The sequence below is a fragment of the Pelecanus crispus genome, chromosome 5, assembly GCF_030463565.1.
Source record: "Pelecanus crispus isolate bPelCri1 chromosome 5, bPelCri1.pri, whole genome shotgun sequence".
In the NCBI taxonomy this organism is placed as follows: Eukaryota; Metazoa; Chordata; class Aves; order Pelecaniformes; family Pelecanidae; genus Pelecanus; species Pelecanus crispus.
Genome location: NC_134647.1, coordinates 80,001,008 through 80,027,838, shown reverse-complemented (window position 1 = coordinate 80,027,838; position 26,831 = coordinate 80,001,008). Strand labels below are relative to the sequence as shown.

Genomic DNA, 26,831 nt, shown 5'->3' with positions numbered 1-26,831 from the left:
AGATAGATTGCAATAGTCTTTTTTTTTACTAGATTTGCACAAAATCCAGCTAAGTCCCACTGAACATCTTGTGAAAAAGAAAACACAGGAAGTCCAAAATGTAGCTGATTTTTCTCCCTGGCTCTGAAAATAGGAAGGGAGCTAGCATTCTGAGAACTAGCAGTCATTTCATGTATTTACAAAGTGTATTAAAAATTATTCGGAGAATGCTGACATAAAATGCTAGGTAAAAGGTCCTTTAGTACCCTAAGGACTTGTTATATGAAAACAGGCCAAATATCACGGATGTAGCTTAGATCAGATCTTCTGAACCTTATTTACTAGTATGCAATTTACTAATGAAGAAGACTAAAAACAAACCAACCAACCCAACAACGCAGGATGTTGCATCCACAAATACTACAGATACTTCGTACTTCCGATTCTTTTGGCAAATTAGGGGTTAGACCCAAATCAGGTATTTGAGATATTGCCTATTTCTTTATTCCAGGAACCATTTATATTCTTTGGTAATGTTATTTGTTACAAAGCACCTGCCTCCAGGCAGCACACTCTCTTCTTCAAGTTAAAGGCGGCAGATCATGCAACTCTCTTGTGGCCAGCTGGCCGTGCTGGCTGAGCTGAGCTCTCTAGTAGTTAGCTGGTATGTCCTCGTTCCAATCTACTTACGTCTTGCAGAATGCCACTGCTAAATTTGGAGCTGCTTTTCAGCACAGACTTCTCAGTATCCCTGATCCATCAAGCTAAATAGACTAGTACAGGAAAATCTAAGTCAATCAGGTTACAGTGAACTGGAGGGGCTTTTGACTACCAGCTGTGCAATGAAGCCTTATTTTTTTTGAAGGTGCTTCTGAGTTGAGAATTCTTGAATGTGAGGAAGTGCAGCTTTCAAGTGCATACAATTTCCCCCAGCAGTGGAGATTCAACATGCACCAAAATCCTTTAAATTAATTCACTTATTTGGCAGGAGGTTTATGAGCTTTTTCTTCTCGAAGTTCCGTGCAATATTCAAATTAAACCTTTTTTTCTTACAACAAAAAGGGAATAATTGGCATTCGAAGACTTGGATAATCCTTGAATTCTCGTAGGTAGGTGCAGTGTTTATCCTTTGCCCAGATTGTCATCTGAATGAAGCAAAGCAAGGTGAACAGCCCCACTGGAAGGAAGGGAGAAAAAGATAGGTTTCATTATCACTTAAAAACGCACTCTTGTTGCTGACATCGCTTCAGGGTGAAGTACCAAAATGTTACTCACCTGGAACACACTGAGTCATGATAGTGAAACTGATCCAGGTCCCCACCTGTTTTGGCCAAGGAAATTTAAAATATTTCTGGTGACAGCATTTGCATTTATGTGTCTATTGATCAAAAATAACCTTGTCCTAGTATAGGTAAATAGAAAAGCCAAGGTCAGCCAGATCAGTTTCTAGTGTTCATAACCTTTAGCCAAAAAGGTGAACAGTGCCTTATTATCACAAACAAAACCTTTGAGTTTGCTTCCATAGCTGTTATCATGACAAAATTTTAAGCATTACAACATAGTGTCCTTTCTGTTTCTCTGCCTAATTTGTATTTGCCACAACTTCATCAATGCTAGGAATGGTAACGTTCTATTTGGCCTGAGGCCAAATGCTGTTCTCATTAACATCTGTTAATCTCCACTGAAGTTAAAACCTGGTGCTGTCCTTTTGTGCAAGAGTGAATTTTACACTGAGTTGCACTGGTTTTAACTGCTCTTGAACCGAGTCAGGAGTTTGCCTCCTGATTAAGAAACATGAAGCGATAAACTGGTACAAGCTGCTACAGCAGTCACCACCAACTCAAGCGACTGTATAACTTAAGAAAATAGGGAATAAAACCTGGGCCTATCTCCTGGTTTCTCTACCACCATATCTTCTATTCACCTGCCCGCTATCTTCCTGCGTAACGTGATATTCCTGGGCTCCTTTATATTATAAATCCAGCAGATGCCCCCATCCCCTCATTGCAACATACATTCTGTGGCAATGTCCCTGTTCCTGTCTGCAAAATCTGCACTGCTTTAACGTGTATTTTTGTCTTGTCTAGCAGCCCCACTGAAGCACAGGCCCAGGGTCTGGGCCGTCTGTTTAGGGTTCCTCCCGTCAGTACTGCCTCAAGGGAGGAGGGGAAGAACAGACGAGTCCTTCTCTGCAATCTGACTTCATGGGGTTTAGGGGAGGAGGGCAAATGTAGTGAGCTGAACCGTTTCAGAGCTTTCTTCCATGTTTAACATTCCAAAAGAAATGAAAATATATTCAGCAAAACTAAAATCTTAACATCTGGTTTGAAAATACATACCTCATATGTATAGTTAGGGCAAGATACAAAGAAAAACAGCCATGTGAAAGGATTCTTTGTTGGATATGGGATCTTACGGATTTTGGATCCTATAGATTAGAAAACAAATCACAAAATATTCACACTCCTACATATATTGTTTCCTATAAAGACAACCCAAATCTGCCTACTCCTGTGTCTCATCTCTGTCAGAGGGACAAGCAGGATGTGGGAAAACGGGATGTCCTCTGGACCCACAAGAAGGAATAGGATAACTGTGAGGAAATGTTCTGGGCATTAGAAAGTCATCTACATATGCCTTTGATCCCAGTCACTCCCTGTAAGAAGAGGTACCTCAAGTTTTAGATTTAGAAGTTCAAGGCTTTGTCAGATGGTCACAGAATAGGATTTTAGCAGTCATAGTGGATAGCTGTAAGATGCTTGGCTCACGCCCAAGGAACCCTGGCCTGCACAGAGATCCTGTGGCCCCTGTAGAAGCCGGTGAAATTATTTTCCCTTGCTCACCAAAGCATAGCTTATAAGAGCACTGTTTCCTTCTGCACTGCCAGTGTAACTGATATAACTGCTCCCCCCAACGTAACCTGGCCCTAAGCAATAAAAATTGCAGGAAGATAAGAAGTGCTGTCTGACAGTCTGGTGGTGGGTTCCTTGCACTCTCTGATCTCCCCTAGCATCCAATCTGCGCGGCGCTGAGCAACCTGCGCTCCCACAGCAGCCAGCTGGCGGGTACCAATGCCCTCCAGGATCAGGTCTTTCATGAGGTAGAGTAACTGTAGAAATACTGAATGGCTGGGCAAAAGTGGAAAAAATGATAATGCAATTTTTACCATTTCTCCGGAGGTCACTGAGTGCAACGTGAATGGAAAAATTTCCAGCTTCACACAGCTGCAAGAAAAAGCAGGACAGAATCAGTAGAAGGTTCCCTTCTATTTACTCTTCTTCCTTTTATTACTTCCTAGGGTACTTTTTAAATTGAAAAAAAAAAGGGAAAAGAATCTATTATGAAAATAATAAATATCCTTAACCAAGATTGCTGTCTGGCAAGAGGGTGGAATGTCTTTGTTCAAACATGAGTCCATACTGTACTGTGTTATATATTTATGATGTTTGCCAGCAAATGTGGGCTCAGCAGCCAAAAGATCGAATTTACTACTTATATAATCCCCATGTGATCTAACAGCAATAAACCAAAGGGGATAAAAGTAAATCCAGGAGATACTTGCTTTATCTTTTGGTTATTCTTATGGCTTTAAAAACACCCAAAAATTGATTTGGATAATTTTGGTTTCTCAAAAGTTATTAAAATCCCAAGGAAAATACGGGTTGGACTCTTAAGGAAGTTTTCTTCTCTAGAGTATAATTTATATGAATCGTGAAATATAATTGACCCAGCTTCCTCCACTGGTTTTAAATGACGCTTCCCCACTCAATTATGCAGAAAGCGTATTGAAATGATCCATTTATATGATTATGGACAGTCTCCAGTGTCTGCAAAGCATAACTATTAAAGCAAATGACTGGTGGTCAGAGCTCCTGAGTTTTATTCCCAGCTCTGGGCTTTCAGTTATGTAGTCTGTCTATAAAATGGGAATAGATTATGAACTCACAGAATTTTCATACTGGGAAGCTGCTTTGAGATCCTGCAGTCGCTGATGATTAGTTTCTCAAAGCGAGTGAACAGCTGATGTTCTAAACAAGTTATGCATACATAGGAAAAATGGGTACATCTTTGTTGGCTACACTAACATCGCTTCTGCATGGATGAAATGTTCCTAGGAACTGTGAGAATGAACAGACAGTGACTTAAGAATTTTTGCTTCATCAGGAAAGCTGTAAAAACATTTCTGAAGCCCAGCAAAATGAAACTCTGTCCCTGGAAATTGTCAGCAACGTAGTTTCTTAGTTGGCCAGTTCTCTGAGTTTTATGATCTGTTGTGATTCTTAACACCCAACAAACAGTTCACAAAACAAACTCACTGGCTTTTAAACAAGTGTCGCAAACTGGTAGTTCCAGGATTCTTTTAAAGATTAGGAGAGATCATCCCAGCAGATAAATATCCCAGTCTTGGAATGGATACTAAGTCAAAATCTTCCCTTGTGTACAAGATCACATTAAAACCAGACAGATTTATCTGTTCTGCATGCAAGTGGTCAGCTTTAGCAGTATGTCCCAGGTGTTCAAGTTTTAAGTACCTGTTTATCCTACTGACGCCTCCACTTATACAACATAAGAAATAAAGCAACATGTTTTAGCATTTTATAAAAAGAGCAACAAACCTACCAGAAACATGATCACAGCAAAATTTATCTGTTTTTTCCCATAAGCTATTAAAAAAAAAAAAGTTTACATGTGATTAGTACTAATATACAGACACAGAAGTACTTAAATCACGTTGAGGGTGGTTTTGCTACTTACAAGGAGGAGTGTAAAGAGGATGATTGATGTAATAAGCAAGCCAAGCTGCAAATCCCCAGTAATACAAGCAGTTCTGAAAAACAGGGAATTTTTCTTTGTTTTAGTATAATCCTCTATGCCAGTATTCACTGCAAGGACCGCTGATAACAACGAATTGGGGTGATCCTTCAAGTTGCTGATAATACAACAAAAAGTGACAATACTAAGTGTGGTAAGGTGGGAGCAGACAACAGGAAATAACAGGAAGGAGTCGTGCTCATGGAGTAAGATTTCCTCTCAAATACGTTGGAGCTTCTAAGGTTATAAATAGTTTTAGAAAGTGTAATTGTACTATTGAAAAGAAATTTATCTTGTCTGGCGAGCCATTTGGCCAACGATGACATGCCATACGGACTGTATGTTAGAGAGACTTGTTTTGCTAACCCCTGAAACTTTGTAAAAACCAGATTTAGGCACTGTGCTCTCTTCCCTGCTTATTACTCTGTATTGCCCAATCTCTTGCCCTTCCTCTTCTCCTTCACCCCATCAGTTTTCTTTCTTTCCCATGCTTTAACTTTTCCTACCTAAAGGCATCGTGCCTGACGCTTTCCTCCGCCCTTTCACTGCGATGTCGTTAGTTTGTCCCTTCTGCTGCCGTCCTTGGCTTTCTGTGATCCGGCTTCTGTTCTCTGAACTCGATAACGCTGCTGTCACTAATGGCTGTACTGACTCGTCCCTGACCAATCTCAGAGCTTGTTCACAGGCTTCATCCATGAAAAAAACTACTCACAATGACAATCCCTACCTCTTGTTTGGTTTTCCTGGCCCTGCCTCTTGTGGTTTTCCTTCTGACACTTATTGCTGCTTCAGTATCTCGGTGACAGGTTATCTTCTCCCTCCTTGTATATCTGTAGGTAGGAGAGAGGCCCCTTCTTGGCCCATTCCTCCTCTTCCTCTCTGCTCTCAGCTCTAGGTGCCATTCTCTTGCAGACGGACTTTAACCCTTGCCAACAACTCATAAATTTGCCTCTCATCAGCTGAGAGTTCTTCCTTTATCAAACCTAGTGCCTCAGATTTTAATATTTTAGGGTATGTTTGGTTATCACCTGGACTTCAGCCACACCAAAGCTGAGCTCTTTGTCCTCCTTTCAGCATTTCTCCTGTTCTTTTCCTTCCCCTTATCTTTCCTTCCTTCCTATTTCCACTCTTGAGTAAAACGCTGACCCTCTTACTCTTTTTGGTGATGCTTTTTTCTTGGCCTTCCACTATGTTCACGTACGTTAGACATTTCTAGGTCTTTCTCCTTCACAGCTTTCCTTTCCTGCTCACGCAGACAAAATTCTTATCCAAGGCTGCATTCTTTCCTGTCCTGACTGATTTAACTGGTTTTTTGGCTTTGAATTTTGCAGCCTTTTCCCCCTATATATACCAGAACTGCATTTCTAGCAATAATACCCCCAAAAGTGGTTACCTCAGCGTCCACAACCCACACTCGCTGACTGCAGTGTCTGATGGTGCATTTTTTGGAAAATGCTGGTGAGGGGTAAGCCCCGCCATCTGCCACAAGCAGTTGCATCAAACATGCTGTTGCATTTCCACTTGCTTTTCAGAGTTAATTGAACCGTTGAAGTGCCCAGAGACCCCAGACAAAATGGACACCCTGTTGGCTATGCTGTAATACAAGCATATATTATATCCTTGCTCTGAGATTATGTATTAATAGATAACTGATGAGAAAGAGCAAATTATTAACCAATAATTACAGATCACGTGGGACAAAAGGGCAGAGAGACTAAGTAACTTCCTTGTGATGACTTCCCTTTTCCCCAGGAAAAGCGGCAGAGCCAGAAGAATGACTCCAGTGAGGAGCAGTCTAGTTAGTGTCCTGCCCATAAACTACTGCTAGCACCCTAGCACCAGCTTCTTCCACCATCACCTACAATTTACAAACTGCTGTACAGACTTAGGGGGAAACAGTTTCTTGTAATCTTGGAATGGCATCTTATGACAAACTTTTCCCTAACTTCAGGGCTTGGCACAGGATGGATCATATGGTGATGGATTTCAGTAAAAGTAAATAAATAAGTTAGCATGGCTCAGCTCCCAACAATACATGCCGTAATTAAACTGAACAAGTACTGTTCATCCAGAGAACATGATTTACGGCAAGAGTATCCCTCAGTTATAAGAAAAGGAGCTTTAAGATGAGTGGAGTCTGCCACTGCTAATGTCCTTAGCAGTAACACTGCAAATGTCCAGCTGCCACTAGAAGCTTTATTGCTCGGACAAAAGCCTCCAGTGAGGTTGAGATAGGAACCGCAGAGTACATGCAGACTTCATAAACTCACTTGAAAGAAATTGTTTCTGTGATACATATTCCAGATGAATAATAAAGCTTTATATCAATATCTTATAAAAAGATTTTGTGGATCAAGTTCAGATATTGCAGAGATCCCATAAATAAATTATTCCTAAGTTTACAAAGTTATGGTTAGGATTTTTGTCTTCTCTGCTCCAACTGATGATCTCTATGATGATCAAAACCATTTCTTAATGCCCTGCCTATGTTTATTCATGACCAGCATGTACCCTTCTGTTTGTCTCATTACATTGTCTTCCGGTTTACTTCTCTAGGTCTAGTGTTCTCTTTCCTCCAGATGTTTTTATAGAAAGCGGCAATATCCCTTCTTTTTACCCATGAAAATGTCCAGTAAGACCAGTCATAAGACTAATCTTTGAGGAATTCTACTGGTACCTCCCTGTTATTAAAAGTCTGACAGATCTTTTTCTGGCACAAGCATGATCATCTTTCCTTTACTTAGCTCCTTTATCACCCCACAGTTTTCGTATTAATCCCTATCTTATTCACCCTGAGCCTGTTGTATACTAAGTCCAGATAAATCAGGTATTTTACCTTTCCCTCACCTAGAAAAATCACATATCTTAGAAAGAATTATACTGTGTTAATATATAGCATGAACTGCTTTTAGTGAACTCCTGCAGCATTTTACAGCATCATTTATTCCTATTTCCAATTGGTAAACAAAGGTTGAAAATCACAAATCTCATCAATTCCTGTGTCAGATCTCTGCTTATTGAGACTGAAGCGTCTCTTGTTAAAGGTGGCTTCCCATTGTGCTTAGGAAATAAGCTATCTATATCTGCTCTGTATGTGAGCAAACACTTTTAAAGAAGCTTTGTCTACCATCTGTATGTGAGAGAAAAAAAGGGAAGAGGCTGTGATATTTTTCTCACTGGCACAATTTTGGAGTAACACTACCAAAGTCAATGACATTATAAAAGCAAATCAAACCCAAGCACTGCTTAGCAAGTAGAAGAAGAACTGTGAGCAACTTTACGGATGAAAGCAAGTACCGCCAACCTGAGAAGGTGGAAAAGTAGAAGTGATCAGAACGGCCGCTACAAATGTCAATTTTAGCAACAACCATTTGTATGGTCTGAAAGGAACGAGTAGCTATCAGAGATGACAGTGAGAATATAAAGATTTATCACGCTGTACATATTCTTTTTCAAGGTAAAGTTGCTCATTTATCTGCTGTTTAGCGTGCATTAGCTACTGTTGCATCAAGAACAAGTCTCTGAGAGATCTGCTAGCCTTTTAACAATCCCAGCACTCTTCTGCTGCAGGAAACACGGTAAATTGCTAGGGAGGATTCTTTCTGAGGGCCGCTGCTCAACTGCAGGCCCTCCTTCCATTTAGAAAGCTTAAAGCTGTCACCAGAACTACCGGAGCCGCTGCACGGCTGTAAGGGGTTAGCCACGAGGTCGAGCTTCAGCTGCTGGGAGTATCACTGCCATAACGCAAATTCAGAGGGACTGTCTAAATACCAAACATTAAATACCCAAATGCTGATACTATACTATACACTTTTCCATAATCTCCCCGCCTTCCTGAGTATAAAGCCTATTTTTGAGTTCCAGCATGTACTCTGTTGCAAACACTTGCAACGTAACCGCAGCCCATGCATAACCATGCAGTCCACTGCACTACTCCACAGACATCTAGGAACCGGGGGGCGCGCATCTCAACAGCCACCCTATGCCACAGCAGCACTGGTAGCATCAGGGAGTGCTCCTGCGGGAGACGAAAACGCAGAACCACCAAGCTGCCTTGCACTGGATCAAAGGTAAATTAACAGTTGCTTAACAGCAAAGAGAGCGTTAGGGGCAAAGAAGATGTCAAATGACTGTTAGAAAAAGTATATATATATATTTTTTAAAAAAGCAACCCTCCCAATATTGTCCTGCCTATGCTACCTTAAAAGTTAACACTGTTACTAAAACCTTCACGCCCAAGGAGCTAGCTGAGCAAACAGGAAGGGTATGCTGAAGGTTTAAAATTTTAAAAGAGCAGTGAGAACACTATAACATGAATAACAGTATGGCAACATGTGGGTTATACAACAGCGACATTAAGAACTCTTTTGAAAGACCTACAAGTTTATGGGTGAGATTTGCTGTGCGTTACCAGAAAAGCCACACCAAAAAAATCTGTGCCGCAGAGGCAGAGCATAGCTTGGCAAGGTTGGATTTGTAAGGGGGGCTATGGATAGATTCTGACACAATTTACCTTCACAATATTCCTCAGTGGCATAGTCCCATGGGAGAATCGATGAACAAATACTGTTTCAATCAACCTTTTGATGTAGTGGAAAGAATGGCAGATACATGCCAAGCTAGAAACAGCAAGACAAAAGCATTTAAGAGTGCTTAAAAAAACAAGTGTGGCAAGACATTTGGAATAAGACTACAATGCTAACACGAAATATTGCTCAAGCCTGCAAACGGACTTACTTAACTACTGGATGCGGGCTTGATGCAAACCTCTCATCCAGTCCATAGACAAAAGGCATGCGGAAATAAAACAGAAAATAGATGAACAATGGACCTGTATATTCTATCAAAAATACCTGCAAAAAGAGAGAAAATAATTAGACAGCTGAATTAGATGATGATTTTGCTTTGCTTTCTTTGTGATAACTAACGCAGCGGGATAAACACCTCCACTGACCCAGGATGGCATTTAGAGAGGCAGGGAGGGAACAGCAGGCTGGGACTATGGAAGTGGTAGACATGCACGTAAATGTTTTGCAGCGCGTTTGCCTCAGTTGCGCACAAACAGCCATTGCCAGTGCAGCTGACACGGTATGGGTATGAAAAGGTATGAAAATCCCTGGCAGCCCAGAGATCATGATCAATATGCATGCATGTTACATATACGCAGCTCTCATCCTCCTCTTGCCCTCAAAAACTGTTGCTCTAGTTTGGGTTAAAATGAAATTTGGTGAAGAATTTGCCTTTGAAAAAGAGGAGCTTTGTTTCTAAGGAATGAATTTTGTTTAAACTGGAAACACAGCTTGAAAGTGTTCCCAGGTGACGCCATCTGCATGAACAGTTAGCACAGCAGATGTCGCGGGAAACAATAGATTTATTCTATGTTCAAACAGTCTTTAATTTGAACACAAAGGAAAAAAAGAAAAAAAAAAAAAGAGAAGCTATTACCTAATGGTTTCTTTTCAGATAGGTGTGTATTTCTTAGGAACATCACTTTAAATTGAAGTTAACTTTGGACCAAACATTAACAGTTGAATTTTCCACACTTCTGTAAGTGAGGAAGGGAGGCCCGCAGCTCATTTATGGTGAAAGAAGGGAAATTGATTGTACTTCTGTCAAAAAAAAACCCCAAAACCCACAAACCCAACATACTGTTTTCTAATGTATTTAGAGTTATTTTGACACTCAGAAAAGTTGTGTTATCAACTTCTGTAGCACTCAGCATTTTCTGTGGCGAAGATCAGATTTGATTGTAGATGAGAAGTTTGTCTTTTTTATTTCATAAGACTGAAGTTATTTCTTGGCTTACATTTGAATGAAGTAGCTTGAAGGGCAGGGAGAGCAGAGTGTAAAGGAAAGATTATGGAATGGCAGAAGTCTGGTGTTACTCTGCACTGTGATATTTGGGTATATATTAATGCATGTGTGTCTTGGAGTCTAGATTGCCATTAGAATTTTTGCCTGTCTTGATGGTTTTTTTGCATTGTGTAATAGCTGCCTGATTTATCAGCACTGCATCTGAAGTAATGATGTGAAAATTCAGTCTTGCAGAACATCTGACTTTATTTATTTTACCTCCTGTGAATGTTGTCTTTGCTATTTGTCATTAACGCAAGGTTTTATTAATGTCTCGTAGCTAAGAAATGGTAAATGTGCCTTTAAATTCCTTTTCCCTTTGTGCTGTGCTGTTTCATTAGAACTAGTGCAATACATTCATCCACGGACCTTCTGAAGAACTGGAAGGGTCATTTGTCACCTCACTGCATAAACAGCAGTGCTGTGTTGCCTGCCAAGTGCATTGTGACAGGATTTGCATTTGAGCTAACAGTAAATATGCGAGGTCTTTGTGGATGGCTACTAATACTGCAGAAATTATTATCAGCTGTCGTTAGCCTGCCACTAGCATCCTGGGATGCAGCTGCATGCAGGCAGCTAACTGGTCTTACTTTCATGCATTTTTCCTGCTGAAGTCACTTCAACTACTGACGTGTGAAGTTGCTCACACGCCTCTTTGCAGGACAAACTCGTAGGAGCGTAATCTTGATCTTTGTCAGGAGAGTTACGCAGGCCCTGTGAGCCGGATCCTCAACGGCACTTAGACACCCAGTTCCTAGGGATTTTGCAGTAGACATCTAAATCCATTTGAGAACCTGCACCTTAGTTCAGTGGAGCCAGCCGACCCTGCAGCAAGTTTTCCACTGCTGCTCTCCCACAGAACCAGGCATTCAGAATATTCTGTTACTGCTTTCCCTGATTAAATGAACTGAAGCAATGAGGATTCATTGCCTGCATCCACTATCAGAGCAGGCATCATGCAGAAATATTGGAGAGAGACAAAAAGTGATGTGAGGATTAATTATGGAAAAATAGCCATTAAAGTGGCTCAGACTTGAAGCATAGCTCACCGTAGTCCATCCTATCTGTGGCCCTAAATCTTTAAAGTATAAGGTAGCAGTTGTGCCAACAGGGAGGTGCTGCAGGATTTCCTCATCCCTCAGGGACTTTCCTTCTGAGAAGGAAAGAAGTAATTACATCTCAGTGAAATTCAAGTCAACTTTGGTAGCATACTAGCTTTACACTGTGCTTTAACCAACCTGTGAGATTCTTTGACGTGACGTGGGTTTATTGGAATCACAATAAACAAACTAAGAATGTTTATACTTAATTTTGATTTGTCCCTGTAATCACATATAAGCCTGGATCCTCTATTCACACCAAGACAGGAGAATTCTCAACCCTGCGTGCCTGCCCAGTCTAGTAGACTTGCTTCACCACTGCTAGAGCAGAATTTGCTGACGGGTCACTGCCCTTTAACGTAGTTCACTGACCTCCTAGTCGGCTGCACCGCCATCTCCCTCCTCCCTCTTCCCCGCTTCTCATTGCTCATCATCAGACGAACAGAAGCTAGGATAAGCTGAGATTGGAAGGCTCTCCTACAGAGGTTTTCATTGCCTCCTTTTTTCCCAACCAACCAGCTAGGAGGTGACTCCACAGGACTTGAGCTAGTACTCAGGCTTTTAATGCCTCACTTTGGGGGAATCGCCAGAAGGCCAGCATTTTCTCATGGCAAGTCTCACAATGTAAGTCCATGGAGGAATCTGACAAGGTAAGTCTTTGAAGAAGGAAATAACATCCTCATAGGCCTGTTTTCCGTGGACATATTCTACACAATGAACTAATCTTCACCAGCATACTTTTAAGGGACTGTTTAAATAAAATTATGCTTAATGGAAGCAAAAGAAGGAAGTGCTACATTTTATACTGAATGCTAAGGCGAATTAACACAGTTTGGCAATTAGACTTTCTTTTGTGCACCCAGGCCGTGTACTAAGAGGCTTCTAGTAGCAATACCCACAACTGCATTAATGAAGTCAGCCAGCTGGCATCAGCTTTGTCAGCAAATCCTACAGCCGTGGCAATGTGTTTTGCATTAACTTACCTCAAAAGAACTGTAATTCCTGCCTGAGAGCAGAGGATTATGTGAATTGATAGCTCTAACTCGTAGCCCTTTTTAGTACTCCCAGCTGAGCATCACTGTGGAGATCATGTCACTGCAGCTAAGGGAAATTAGTATCTAGGTTCTGTGCTGCCTGTCTTGAAAGCAAAAGTGCTCAGTAGTTAGAAAGTGCATTGGAACAATGTGCGGACTCCTGAGTTAATTACCAAGCACCAGGCATGTGGGTGGAACTCTGTTCGATACTTTCAAAGAATTAAATTTGTTCCGGATTCTCTTCAGCCTTCATAGTGCTAATTAACATAGCTGGAAACTCATTCCTAAGAGCTAGTACCCATGCAAAGTACACCTTTTATGCCAGGCCCCTGCTCAGAGCCTTGTTACTCTAGTCCTCATGAGTACTTACTTGGATCAAGTTTTATCGACTGCCTTGCTGGATACCACCGAGGATCTGTAAGACCATACAGAACTGTGTGATACACGATGTTTGGTATAGATCATCCACTATTATAACGAATGCAACACAACAAGATCAGATTTAGTTAAAGATTTTTAGGAATATTTATTCAACGTGAATACCTGTGAGAAATTATGTGGCAGAAAAAAATACAAAGGTCTATCAGGATAGTATAAAAAATGATACTGAAATCTCACTGTGATCGCATTGTTGTGCAGGTTACTTCACCCTATGTGTGCATGCATCGCATGTTTCAAATTTTGTAATTTTCGCCTATTTATATAGTGGATATTCTGACATGATGTGAACTGCTGCAGAAGTTATACTCACATAATTTATGGAACATCAATCTGATCTCCCTGATTGTGGCATTTGGTTCCACCTAGGCAACAAAAAATATTGTATATGTAAGAAAGACATGCATTTTGAAAGGCAACTGCTAGGCGTAAGACTATACAAGTAGAAATGTGACTCAAACGATGTAAGAGCATAACTTTCTTACAGACGGCTAGGATTGGTATGGATGATTCAAAGTGTTTCTTACGGGAAAAAGGGAAGACAATTTGTGGCATCTGTTTCAGAGGCAGCTTCTCTAGCAGTGATCAAGAGTTACTACCACAGCGGTGACGGCTCGATGGCTTATGAGTGAGTAAGGCACACCTGGCACCATCTTAGTGAAGCAGCTGAAGTTGTGCTCTTTGCCCAAAAGCTCCTTCTGCAAAAAGGGCTGAAGTACTCTGTAGTTGGTATGAAGTGTGCATAATCGTTGCCTCTTCGGTGGCCAAAGAAAGGCTCTCAGGAGGTGAAACGCCCGTCATAACCACTAAGTTTACTTAAGAGAAGTTAGTAATTTGTAAATAGTCGCCTAGCATTTTAAACAGATTTTTGTTTTACCTTATCTAGGAAGCATAGCTGTTTCTTTGTCTTCCAATCAAGGATTTCCACCTGATAGGACACAAAATGATAATTACTAATTATTGGCTAAATAATCTGTAAACTCTTAGCTAATTCCCAAATTCCCAATCATTGTTCAGAGTGAGACACCATTTTTCTCTGATCTGTGGACTGCGTTAAAAACACTTCTGATGTGCACAAGAGACAGCTTTAATCATAGCCAGGTTCCCAAAGCACTCAACTTGCAAAAAAAAAAAATATTCTTGCCAAATAAATTGTCTTCCTGGATATATGCAGAAGCAGAAGTAGCTAACTTATTGATCAAAACACATTGATCTGGGGTATTTCCTTATGCTAGAGCAACAGGAACAAATAAGGGATGGAGAAGTTTCACAGGAATCACTAAGGAACAGAATTTTTATGATTTGTAAAACTAGAAAGACAGTTTGAGAAAAAAAAATGTGCATACATATGCATGTAAGCAAATATTCTGAGTACATACAGCTTGAAGATTAATGTGCATTGTTCCCAGAATATTTGAATTGTAAAGAGAGTGGAAAATATTGGCGGACATAATGAACAGATGCAGCTAAAGATCTGGACTTCACAAATACTTAAAAGGTTGTTATAGGAATATTCAGTGTTACTCTTGCCTCTCAGATCACCCGTATAAGTAACGACTTATTAGCATGTAATAGTCCAAGCAGTGGTTTAGCCACAGCTCTGAAAAGGAAAGAGCAGTTTATTTCCATGACCAACCGGCACTTTGGCAAAAGGTTATGATTTTAATCAACAGCCAAGCAGAAAAGTCCCCAGGCGTTTCAAAGCCCGGCTGCAGCAGGCTGGCAAAACCTAAAATACAGTGATGGTGTTTTAATTTCATTTGTTCTCATGGAACACTTCGTAATGGAACTTTGTGGGATAGCTAAGAGTGAAAGTTCAAAGCTTATCTGTCACACTAAATGTCTGGGACTGTCATTACTTAGTACCAAAAGAGTTTGTTGTTGGATTTTTTTTTAAAATAAACATCTAGCATTAATTATGTTTGGTATTAACTGGCCAAGAGGATAGATTAACATTAGAGTTTAAATATGATTCCTTACTAAAAATAGGAGTTGCAGTCCAGTATCTTTGTAATAGGGTTGCTTTGAAGAGATCACTTGGTTAAAGTATCTCATTTCCTTCTTTTACTTGTCCCAAATTGTTCTTTCTCTATTGATGCAGCAATGGAGCACTTCAGCTCCAGCCAGAAGTATCAAATCTGGTCTCCACGAGGAATACTAATGCAGTGATATTTTCTACTTGTGCGCTGTAAGCTCTAAGTGGGACATCAAGGGAGGTAAGCACTTTTCCTCCTTTGTGATACGGAACGAACTTGTGTCGGATTATCGGGATACTGTATGTTTCCCCTTCATTTTTTATATTTGAAATAACACAGATTTCAAGTTTTAATGTCTCTGGTTGTGGGACATCTCCATCGGAAAGCAAATGAAGTGGATTCCCTTCCCAGAGGGCTACCCTTGAAATACAGCATTCTGACTCTGGCAGTCCACAGAAAAAGTACTGTGGGGGCTGCAAACCATTTTTTTGTCCCTTCTGATGCCGAGTTACTACAAGGGTTATTGAAACCTTTGGTGTATCTCAAAGCTCTTGTGTCAATGAATACCACTGGGCTGCCCTACAGACTGCAGCAGGGCCCGCAGCTTTAGCACAGTCCCCTTCCCGTTCCATACCCCCTCCCAGCATATACATATTGGATCAGAGTCCCCCAGGGGCAGTTTTAGTCTGTGGCCTTCAGCGGCTGTGTGAGAGGAATCTTCTGCAGGCCAATTACAGAGTGGTCTGGATATCTTTCTGCCACCTACGCTCTTTTAATTGGGTTATTCTCATGATGCACAAGGCCAGACTGAAAATTATAGAGCATTTTGTTTTGCTCTGTGGTTTTCACGGGAGTGGCTGTACAAAGGTTCACAGAAGTACCTAAATTTCTGGAATCAGTGTGGAAAACAAACAAACAAATCATCCGAGACCTTCTATGTTGTTACTTGGTTCCATTCCAGCATGTCTCTTTGAAGTGCCAAACTGACATACCTGCCTGTACTGGCCCATTTCTTCAAATACTTAGAGGAAGCCTATAGAGATGATGGATCCAGACTCTTCTTGAAGGTGCACGGTGATAATGGTGAGAGACAGTGGACACCAGTTGCAATATGGGAAAATCCAATCAGATACAAGGAAATTTTTTCACCATGAGCTTGGCCAAACATTGGAACAAGTTGCCTAGAGAGGATGTGGAATCTCCATCCTTGGAGATATTTAAAACTGGACTGGACAAGGCCCAATGCCATTTTATCTACCTGTATCTGCTTTGAGCAGGAGCTGGACTACATGACTTTCAGAAGTCCCTTGCAACCTAAATTATTCAATATTTCTGGTTTGGTTTTTTTTTTTGGACACCCATTCCCGAACTTCAAACATCTCCGTTACTTTCAAGGTCTAAGCAAATATCGAACATTCTTTCCCTTTTCAGAAAGATGGACGTAGGAACACAGCTTTAGATTCCACTCCAGCCCGTAGGAAGTTGCGTGACGACAGAGTGAAAACAAGGTGACCGATTCCTCTAATTATCGTGCCTCTTAGCTGTATCAGAACATTCCCCAGCATCTAGATGTTCCCTGCATAAGGGACAGACAGAAAAGCCTGATCCAAGGCAAGAAATGTTATCTTTTCTGAACATCACGGCCAATCGCATGAACCCATGTAGCACTGAACACGGTGTTTCCAGTCTTCAGGCACAGCACCAAGTCAGTTAATGTAGCGGTTGGCAACAGTTTTCAGATACCCAGCAATCTGTTCTTGGAACGCTTTCTGATGGGTATCATCCCTTTCAAACATAAATTGTTTGGCTCAGAGAACTTTAATTTCTACGTGTTTTCAAAGCATTTAGCACAATAGGACACTAACTGTTGGCTTGCACTAGTGCAGTTGACTTACAGTCCACTCGTGGTGAATTTTTAAAGGCATTTTAAATTGCAGCTTCTCTAAAACTACTTTGAGTAGAACTTAATCAATAGGCAGATTTGTGCAAGATAGCTATGTTAAAAGTTTATTATAAGTGACTACAAATATGTATCTTCAATGTTTAGAAGACAAATTTGTTCTTGTGCATAAGGACTGAAGATTGATAGTGTCTTTAAAACCAGAAAATTTCTTGATTATTATTGTTTAGAACAGGTAGAGAGTAAAGAATAATCAATATACGATATAAGCAGGAAAAAGTACATTCAACTGTTAAACTTCTATTCAGGAAATAAAAGGGGAAAATAAAATGAGGGAAAGTTTATTCATAGGGGAAGAACAGTTGAGCAAACAGTGTTTAAAAAACAACTTTTAAGATGCAGTGTCCCTTCAGTAGGTTTACAAAAATATAGTAGGTCGAATTCCCGCAGTTTAAAGCCAAAGCAAATGCTTAAGGATCAACAGATCTTCAAAAATTATGTGATAACTATTACGGAAATACTGACGCACTTATCGTGAGTGTGCATCTTGGAAATTTTATTTGCAGCCATTTGTACTCAGCAGATTCAGTAAACTGTAGCTGAGTGAGATTTTGTAAGCACTGACATAAGCATATATTGTATTGATTTATTTTGAAATTACTCAGTAAAAAGAAATGCTTATTTTACAGTCTAGGAACCAACCAACCTGAGAAAGAGTAATGCAGAATGAATTCATTTTCCCTGAACTATTAGAGTGCTTACCTAAGTCAGGTTCCTTGAATTTAATGCTAAAACAATTCAGTGGTTGCCACAAGTCCTAATTAAATCTTTCTAAATATTTTAGTTTTCCTATGGAATTAGTCATTTTCTCTTATCTCCTTAGACTTTTCTGGTATCCTGTGTTGTTCCTGAAGGAAGTAAGCGTGCCTTAGTGTGATCGCACACTAGGTCATATCAAGAAAATCTTTCCTGAAGTCAATAGAGTTAAGCCAAAGGGAAATTGCTGTAAATGTACTTACACTGCAAACTATGTTTGTGCTGGCGCTGCTGCTACAAACAACTTTCAGTCTGAAATTTCCCTTGCACAGGAATGCACAAACTGTTGCAGAGGATGAGTCTAAGGATCCATCTAGAATGGTATCTTTCTTTCTGACACAGCCAGCAGCAGGTGACTCAGAAAAAGTCACAAAACAGGGCAAGAATGTGGTGACTGGGGGGAAGGGAGGAGACGGACACCCAGACTCTGATTTTCCTGCACCAGAAGCACTGCCTTTGTATTTAATAGCTTTCCGTGGATTTTTCCTCAATTAGTTTATCCACTTGCCTGTTAAACCTGTGTAAACTTTTTGCATGCACAGTGTCCTGAGGGCGGGGAGTTCCATAGCTCAGCCACATGCTGCGTGAGGAATTCCCAAAGCAGAACCGAAGCAAACGTTTAACCACAAAGTGAAATGTCATCATCTTACCTGTGGAGTGCTGTACCTTATTCTGTAAGTAGTCCAACTAAGTAAAACTGTACCTCTCTGAAGCAATTGGCTCATATTTCATGAGACTAGAATCTTATTACATTATCTCACTCTGTACAAAGAGAGGAGATACAGTGACAGCCATACTCAAACGGTTTGATACAATTAAATTTCCCTTTTGTAGAATGTAGATGTCTAATGCTTAAAGGTTGACAAGAGACACACTAGTACTTACTCCTCAGCTTCCTAAGCTCTGCTCCTGCGTAAGCCAGTGAGAACCACCGTCTGAACTGTGCTGAAACTCAGTACGTTTTTATTTCTTCCACCTGTTTCAGATTTGTTAGTTAGGCATGCTTGCATCTAAATCCTCGAGGACCTTGATCCGGTAAGCATCTTTATCCCAAGGTCAGCACAATGCGCAGCATTTAGATTATTTCTGAATTAAACTGAACAGTCAGCAAAGGAGATGATCCGTTTCTTCATGCTTTATGGTTAGACACACGGCCAGGAAGCGGGAAAATTATTTTAGACGGTCTTCTGCCATTCCCCATCCTCCCATAGAAGGCTTGGGTGGCTTGGGCCACCAGGCAAAGGAATAAAGGATTTGAGAGAGACCAAAAAGTACAGGCAGGAGAGGACAGGAGTGTATGCCAGTGAAAAAGGCAGTCTCCTAGCAAAGAGAAATCCTGAATTCCTGTCTCTCTGGGCTGCTTCAAGCACTGCTCCCTTCCATTGTCGTTCTGTTCAGCATTTCCCTACAGTGGATGCCTTTTGGGATACCACACAGCGAAGTAAACTTGGATACCTTAACCAAATTGTCACATCCGCTCTTGGAGCTGGGTGCCTAGCCTGAAGGCATGGCAAAAGCCCAAGTCCCTTTGTGGACCTGGACCTCAGGATGGTAGCAGGTGTAGGGCTACAAATGGTCATCCTTCAGAAAGACAAATCCATTTATATAGTTGACAGGGGATAAAATAAGTCTGTGCAAGAGCGGTTAAAAAGGAAGGTGTATTCCCTGGGAGTGGGAGGCTGGTTTATTTTTCACAAAATGGAAGAGCTGTTAGATATTTGTGCTTTCACAGTGAATTCTGGCTCTTGAAAGCCCATGAAAGCTTTCCAGTTTTTTACTAGCATGACATCTTCCAGGACGATCCAGAAGATGGGAAGGGAACCTGCACCAGTTAATACTGACTCAGTGGGTATTTACTTACGCTGGCTACCAGAGCGCCGCGCATTGCCAGTTTCCCAGGCACGCTGCGGATTCACATCATTCGCTGAGTATCGCTGTCGCTACAAAGCAGGCTGGAGTGCCTCCAGCTGAGAACCTAAGCCAGCTTTGACTCAACACTAAGTAGACATCCAGGTTTTTCAACACCACTGTGTAGCCTTTTCCATATGCAAGAGAATATTCATCGCCTCAGGGCTTTAGTTTATGGCAATTATTTTCCACAGTGACAATATTCAGGTAGAAGAGGTTTAGAAATTCTTTGGGAAACCACAATCATTTCTTTGCATCAGCACTGTGATTCGCAATGTTGAACTTCAGTATCTATAGTTCCATCACTACTCTTCATGGATCATCTGGTGTATGGATATCAAAGTGTACGTCCAGCATATGCTGGACATGGAATTGAAGAGAGTGAAGACAGATTTTTGTTTTCCTTTTTTTTTTTACCTAGAGGTATCAAGGATGGGTCTGCTGTCTTTTGACCAGGCAGGAAGACTGGAAGCCCTGGGAAGTTTGGAGCCCTTATACTGACAGGTGAACTTACAAGATTTCTATCAATTTTTTCAAATATACTTCAAAGTCATCCATTATTTTTTCTAAAATTAGACTTTTGATTTGAAACATAGCTTTCAGATTCTGAGTAGCTCCAGGTACTTCCTGCCATGTTTCACTATCATATTTTCCTATACAAAATTAAAAGTTTCTCTCTCAAGCTCCATACAGAAAAAGGACAAACTGCTGTCTTTTAAGTGAAGCAGCACAACCGAGTGTAGAAAGTGTTGGTAAGTGTGTGGAGAAGTGATGAGGGAAGAGAAAGGGAGGATGTTTTCCCCTATCATCTCATTTCTTTCTGTGATGATAATCTTACGTGTTACTTGTGAAAACAGAGCAGATGTCTTCAAACATCAGGGCAGTTTTCAGCAGTCTCCCTTTAAATGACCATTCAAATATCTCATATGTGGTCTTGTCTTGCTCAGGCAACTCTTGGAGGATATAGAATCTTAAAATCCTCTGCAGTCCTGCTTTTGGCACTTGCTCTCAGTGCTCTTACTTGATGAGGCTTTAGACAGCATAGCTCTGAGTGGGAGAAGCCTTTGTAACAGGAGCTGTGACATCTCAGCAATGCTAGCTAGGCAGCAGTCATCCCCCCCTTGCATTCAGAGAGTTTTCATCGCAGTCAGAAGGGGGAGAAACCTAAATGCCAGCAAGGGGGGCCGGCACATTATTGCTTTTAGACTGTACTGCACATGTCAGTTCAATCTATCCGCAGGGAGTGAAGACTCAAAAACATTTTTGGTTATCACTGCTCACAAAAGGCACTTCCCATCCAAACCAGTTAAGGAAGCAAAAGTACAACCGTGGCTCTTACGACGCTAATTTTCTACAGAATGAGTGTCTTTGTTCAAGTCTCTTTCCTCTAGGAAGTCAGAGCGCCATACTATTTTCTTTATATGAAATGCTTTTGAAGACCTAAACCCGTCAGGTAGAAAGAAAGGGTAGAATTCATTAGCCTAACTTCAGAGCTCTCTACTACAGATGTTTACATCTGAGCGTGTCACATAGACATTCTTTGTACAGAAAGGAGAAAAGCAGGCACTTTTAGGATAAACTGTACCATAAGCTCTGCAACACATCTAAAATAGGTCAGAAAAGTTGTTTTCTAATCAATCTGGAGAAATGAGCACTCCTAGAGAATATTAATTATCTAGATACAAGTCTCTATCATAAATCTCTACATTTTTGGAGGTGAATCTCCTCAAATTATCAGGTGCAGTACTTTCAGGTACACACAAATTTCTTTAAACTGTTGTTGCTCTTGCTAAGCTTCTCCTGAGCTATGAGCAACAAAAAAGCTGAGGTGTAACTAGAAAGATACCGATACCCAAAGCAAACAAGACCTATTCTAGCATTATTACAGAGTAAGAAACATAGAGGCAACCTTCGCAACATAGGTCTAGAAGTACAGCAACCTGACTTTGCGTATCAGTTCTAATACAGACATCTCACGAGTAGAGGGAAATCACTCAGCCACTCTGGGTTTTTTGCTGTCCATCCATTAGGTCCAGCATGCTTTGGCTTAATTAGGTGGTTGCTGATAATTCTTGGTACCAAGTTTGAGCACAGCCCATGCGAAATAAGGAGGTAAAGGTACTTCCAAAGCTGAATCTGCAATTCACTGGCTTCTTAATAGTCACTTTAATACAATGTTGCCTGTTTTTTAAGTGTTTCTGTCTTTAGCTGCGCTGAGAAGGACTCTCAGAAAGAAAAAGAAGGGAATTAACAGCCGCTGTCTCAGCACTCACGGTCATAGAATCATGGAATCGTTTAGTTTGGAAAAGGCCTTTAAGATCATGGAGTCCAACCGTTAACCTGGCACTGCCAAGCCCACCACTAAACCACATCCCTAAGCACCACACCTACACGTCTTTTAAATCCCTCCAGGGATGGGGACTCAACCGCTTCCCTGGGCAGCCTGTTCCTGTGCTTGGAACCCTCTCAGTCAGTCTGATGTCCTTGCCCATCGTTTTGTAGGTCTGTTCACCAAAGAGTAATTTTATTCATGGATAGGGGAGAGGACCTTCCTACACACTCAGGAACCTATGAAATTGATTGTGTACTAAGCATGATCAAATGCACAAACTCAACAAAACTGGAAGAAATATTCCACCAGTAAACTTCTGCTAAACTTGTAACAATCATAGTCTAAAAAACGCAGACAGCGAGAGTTTGGTGATGGCAAAGTGCTTCGTGATTCTTATAAGGAAGCACCACAGAAGAGCAATAAAGGGTAAATGGTTTAGAGATGTACAAGGAAAAGTGCAGTACTATACAGTACCTCAAACGGGGAACGCTAACGTTTGCAACACCAGTAGAGATTTCCGTCCCCCACCCCAGAAGCACTGGGAGAGGTGGGACACTTACCTTCTCTCTTTTGATAGCTCAGTTTTGAATGCACGGTGGGAAAACACAATTCAGAATTCAAATTCATTGAATTTATAACAGAAGGGAAATCAGTGGGGAGAACAGTGCAGAAAGCGATACGCAACAGCACTGCTCAGCGCTACCTGGGCTGTCTCTGTCCACGTCCCAGACCCTGAGTCAGCTCAGACACACTGGATGAGCTAGAAAAGCCTGTTTCCACCCATTATCTGCTGTACAGAGGAAAGGACTAAGACATACGAGGCTGACATGTAAATTCATGAGGCGTTCCGAGTTTGGATTAGTGTTGCTTAGACACAGGATCTTGATTTAGGACTCAAAGACCTGTATCCGCTGCTATTGTTCTGCCTAGCAAGATGGAGCAGGTCATTCCACTTCCCTGTGTTTCTCGCTCTGCAAAATCGGGTAACAATAATGACGCCTGTGCTTTTGAGGTCTTCTAGTGACAAGCGCTGTTCGGAAGTTCAGTGCGGCTAAGGCAGAAGAGCAAACCTGCAGACCAGAGAATGACTGAAGGCATTCAGGAGGATAATACACATGTGCCTGCTGCTGCATTTGGACCTCACAAGAGTTCGGGACACTGGTAGAAAAGCAGGAGGCAGTGAAAATCTTGGTTGTTTTTCCTAAAAAAACAGGGAAGTCGACAGTGCAGAGGAAAAGGCACAGTGCAGGTGCCTACCTCACGCCCAGAAGAGCTAGGGACCGCTTATTTTGCCAAATTGTTAGTGATGTCCAAAACACTTTTATAGCCCCGAAAAGCAAAATCTGCACTTCTAGGTCATGGTAAGTAAGTAGAGGAGCAGCTGCTTTTCAGATCGTTTTAGACTCTGTTAACATTATAACAACAGTTGTTTTGTATATTGCACGGGGGGGGAGGAATTGCGTTCATTTTTAGGCGAGTCGTGCTGGAGAAACTGTAAGCCTGCAGAAACACATTGGGGATCGCTGCCATTTAGCTCGCACCGACCTGTTTTTGTATTAACAAGCCACTCAAGGATTTTTCTATCAGCCAGCCTAACTAATTCCAGCAAAGAGTTGGCGTGGCTGTTTGTGTGAGTTGATGAGATCCGCTACCCTTCACGCTCCCCAGGTGCGTGCCCCTCTGCACTTTCTGTACGCCCAAGGAGCTGACTGTACCAAACTCCGTCTGCCTCTTTTTTTTCCTTTTGATTTCCCACGCAAGGCTCGAAGGCGCCGCGCTAGCAGAGAGCCGGTGCAGCCTGCCCGGGGCCGGGGGCTGAGGGCACCGCTTGCCCCCATCTCCGAGCCGCCGGCCGGTGCACGCCGAGCCGAGGGGAGCCGGGCTGGCAGCAGCAGCCCCTCGGCCGGGGCTGCAGCCCCCTCGCCGGCTCCGTGAGCCCGGGGCACGCCTGCAGCCGGCCGGAGGGCTCGGCGGCACGGCTCTCGGCGAGGCGCGCAGCGGGCTGCCCACGGGGTCTTCCAAGAAGTTGGGGCCGGAAGGGTGCCGAGAACATTCCTCGCTCTTGCCTCACGGCTGGGATGCGCTGCCAGCCCCACCGCGGCAGGCTCGGCAGCACCCGCGGGGAGCCCGGAGCCGCTGACCCGGCCGGGAGCCCGCCGGGGACCGCCCCCTCTCCCCGGGGCCGCGTCCGAGGATCAGCGGGGCCGCGGGGGGAAGGCGGCCGGGGAAGGAAGGGACGGGGCGGGCGGGGGCCGCTTCGGGCAACCCCGGCGAGCGGAGCGTCGTGTCCCCCTCCCCCCCTCCGCCCCGGACCCCCCGCCCGGCTCCGGCGGCCGTCGCTCGGCTCGGCGGGGCCGGGAGCGGGCGGCTCCGGCTCCCCGGTGCTTCAATGCGGATGGAGGGGGACAGAGAGAGGAGCCCGCGGGATGCTGCGGGGCCCGGCCCGGGCTCGCCTCGCCTCCCCCCGGCCGCGCCGCCCGCACCCACCTCGAAGAAGCCGGCCCTGCCGCCCATCCTGCGGGCTCCCGCCGCCGCCGCCGCACCTCCCCCGGGCCCCCGCGCTGCGGGCAAGCGGGCGGCGCCCGGCCCCGGCGGGGAGCGGGGGGGGGGGGGGGGGCTCCCGGCGGCAGCGCCGGGCCGGGGGAGGCGGTGCCCGGCCCCCCCCCGCCCCGCCCCGGGCCGCCGCCGCCGGCCGTGAGCCTGGGCCGGCTGCGGGAGCGGCCCCGCAGCGGTGCGGGCACCGCCGGCCCCTCGCACCGGCCACGTCCTGCGGCTCCCGGTGCTGAATACACCGGGGAGGGGGGGAAGAGCAAAGGCTCACCGAGCCCCCGGGGGGGGGGGGGGGGGCGATTCCGTGGCACTTCATTCATAAAGGGCAATTTATTGTTCTCCGAGCGCGACGGGATCACTGCAGGAACCGCATGTCGTGTTTTCTGCGGGTCGGAGGCAGCTTCAGCAGCTAACCCGCAAAAATACGACCGGCCACGAGCTAGAACGCATCCTCCTCTTTCCCCAGCACTTTACCTGGCGTTTCAGGGGTGATTCCACTGACAGCGGAACTCTGCTGAGCTCCCTTCTCCTGTGATGCCTTCCTGCCGCCGAGAATTAAATGCCTGGCATAAAGCAGTATAGAGGCTGACGCTACTTTTCCTCCAGCCGGTCTCCGTTACGTGCTCTCCTTTTCCTAGGGCTAAGGTAACGAAACATTGGCAAACTCTACAAGGCTATAAAGGAACGTTGCTGTTTCACGGCCGTACGTTTCCATTAGACAGGAAGATTTACGCTATGCGCTGTTTGAAACCTTCTGCGATCCCTAAGTTTAACCGGCTTCCAGAGAATTATAACCATCAAAGCTACTTAAATGAAATAGTAAGGAATGAATTTCACCAAAAGGGAAGGCCTCTACTGGAAAGGCAGGCGGCCAGTCAGACAGACCCGACAGGACAGAATTTACTAATAGTGTAAAATTCGGGCAAACCTGCGAAGGCGCAGGGAGGGGTACGCTCCTTCTCAAGCCGATGACGAGTCTGGGTGGTTAACCTTTGGGCCAGGTTAGACCTTCTGGATTTTACATTAAAGAATACAAAATTAACTGCTTTTCCAAATAAGCTGACATTTCTTCCAGTATATTTCACTCCCAGATGCTCTGTGTTCATGCAATAAGGAAAACGTTTTGAATATGTGAAAGTAGCCCAATATGGAAAAGTGATCAGAACACAAATACAAAGAACATTTAAACTAACCGTCTGTACCAGAGAGCGAGCAGGCAGTGCTTCAGGCTGACAGAAATTATGCAAATTGCTTCTCTGTACTAGCGCAACGTGCAGCCTGGGGAAGGAAAATGTGTTAGAAACGCAATTCAAACGCCCGTGCTGACAGCGAAATTGCAATTTGTGGCTTCCTGGTCCCTTTAGCTGTAGTTATGAACAACAAAAAAAAAAACCCAACAACACAAAAAACCAAAAGCCCCCCCCCTCGCTTTTAATTTCCAATACAGAAGGACTTTAATGTTCGGAGCACGGCTTTCCAGAAGCCACCTGGTCTTAAAAAAAAAAACCAAACCCAAACTGTTAATCCTTCAAGTTTCACCTGGCAGGTCTTCGCTGAAATCAGCCAGTGTAAAACTGGAGTTGGACCCCCCTGACGTTAAGCCTCACCAAAATGTAACCCCCACCCAACTACATCAGCGCTCGGTGTTCTTTTTTGGGGGCCTTTTATCTCAGCATCCATCAACCCTGTTCCTTCGAAGCTGAAATTCAGCAGAATGACTGAAATTCAGCAGAATGACTGAAATTCAGGCAAATGACTGAAATTCAGCTGAATGACTGAAGTTCAGGCGAATGATTGAAATTCAGCAGAATGACTGAAATTCAGCTGAATGACTGAAATTCAGCTGAATGACTGAAATTCAGGTGAATGATTGAAATTCAGGCAAATGACTGAAATTCAGCTGAATGACTGAAATTCAGGCGAATGATTGAAATTCAGGCAAATGACTGAAATTCAGCAGAATGACTGAAATTCAGCTGAATGACTGAAATTCAGCAGAATGACTGAAATTCAGGCGAATGATTGAAATTCAGCTGAATGACTGAAATTAATGGCACCCAGCGATCAGGGACCCCCAAAATGGCACCAGGGACCCCCCTAAATGGGACCCAGGACCCCCAAAATGGCACCCAG

General features: G+C 43.2%; 1 protein-coding gene across 1 annotated transcript; it reads right to left on the bottom strand.

Annotated features, from left to right (window-relative positions):
• Positions 1–1,028: 1,028 nt before the first annotated feature.
• LOC104025245 (very-long-chain enoyl-CoA reductase) lies at positions 1,029–24,662 on the bottom strand. The gene is made up of 14 exons (XM_075710709.1): positions 24,636–24,662; positions 18,112–18,237; positions 14,094–14,144; positions 13,530–13,581; positions 13,149–13,193; positions 11,694–11,797; positions 9,529–9,644; positions 9,305–9,410; positions 4,735–4,807; positions 4,600–4,643; positions 3,146–3,203; positions 2,319–2,407; positions 1,255–1,300; positions 1,029–1,156 (listed from the first exon to the last, which is right to left on the bottom strand). The coding sequence occupies exons 1-14, from the start codon at positions 24,660–24,662 to the stop codon at positions 1,029–1,031; spliced, it is 1,065 nt and encodes a 354-aa protein (XP_075566824.1).
• Between the last annotated feature and the right edge of the window lie 2,169 nt (positions 24,663–26,831).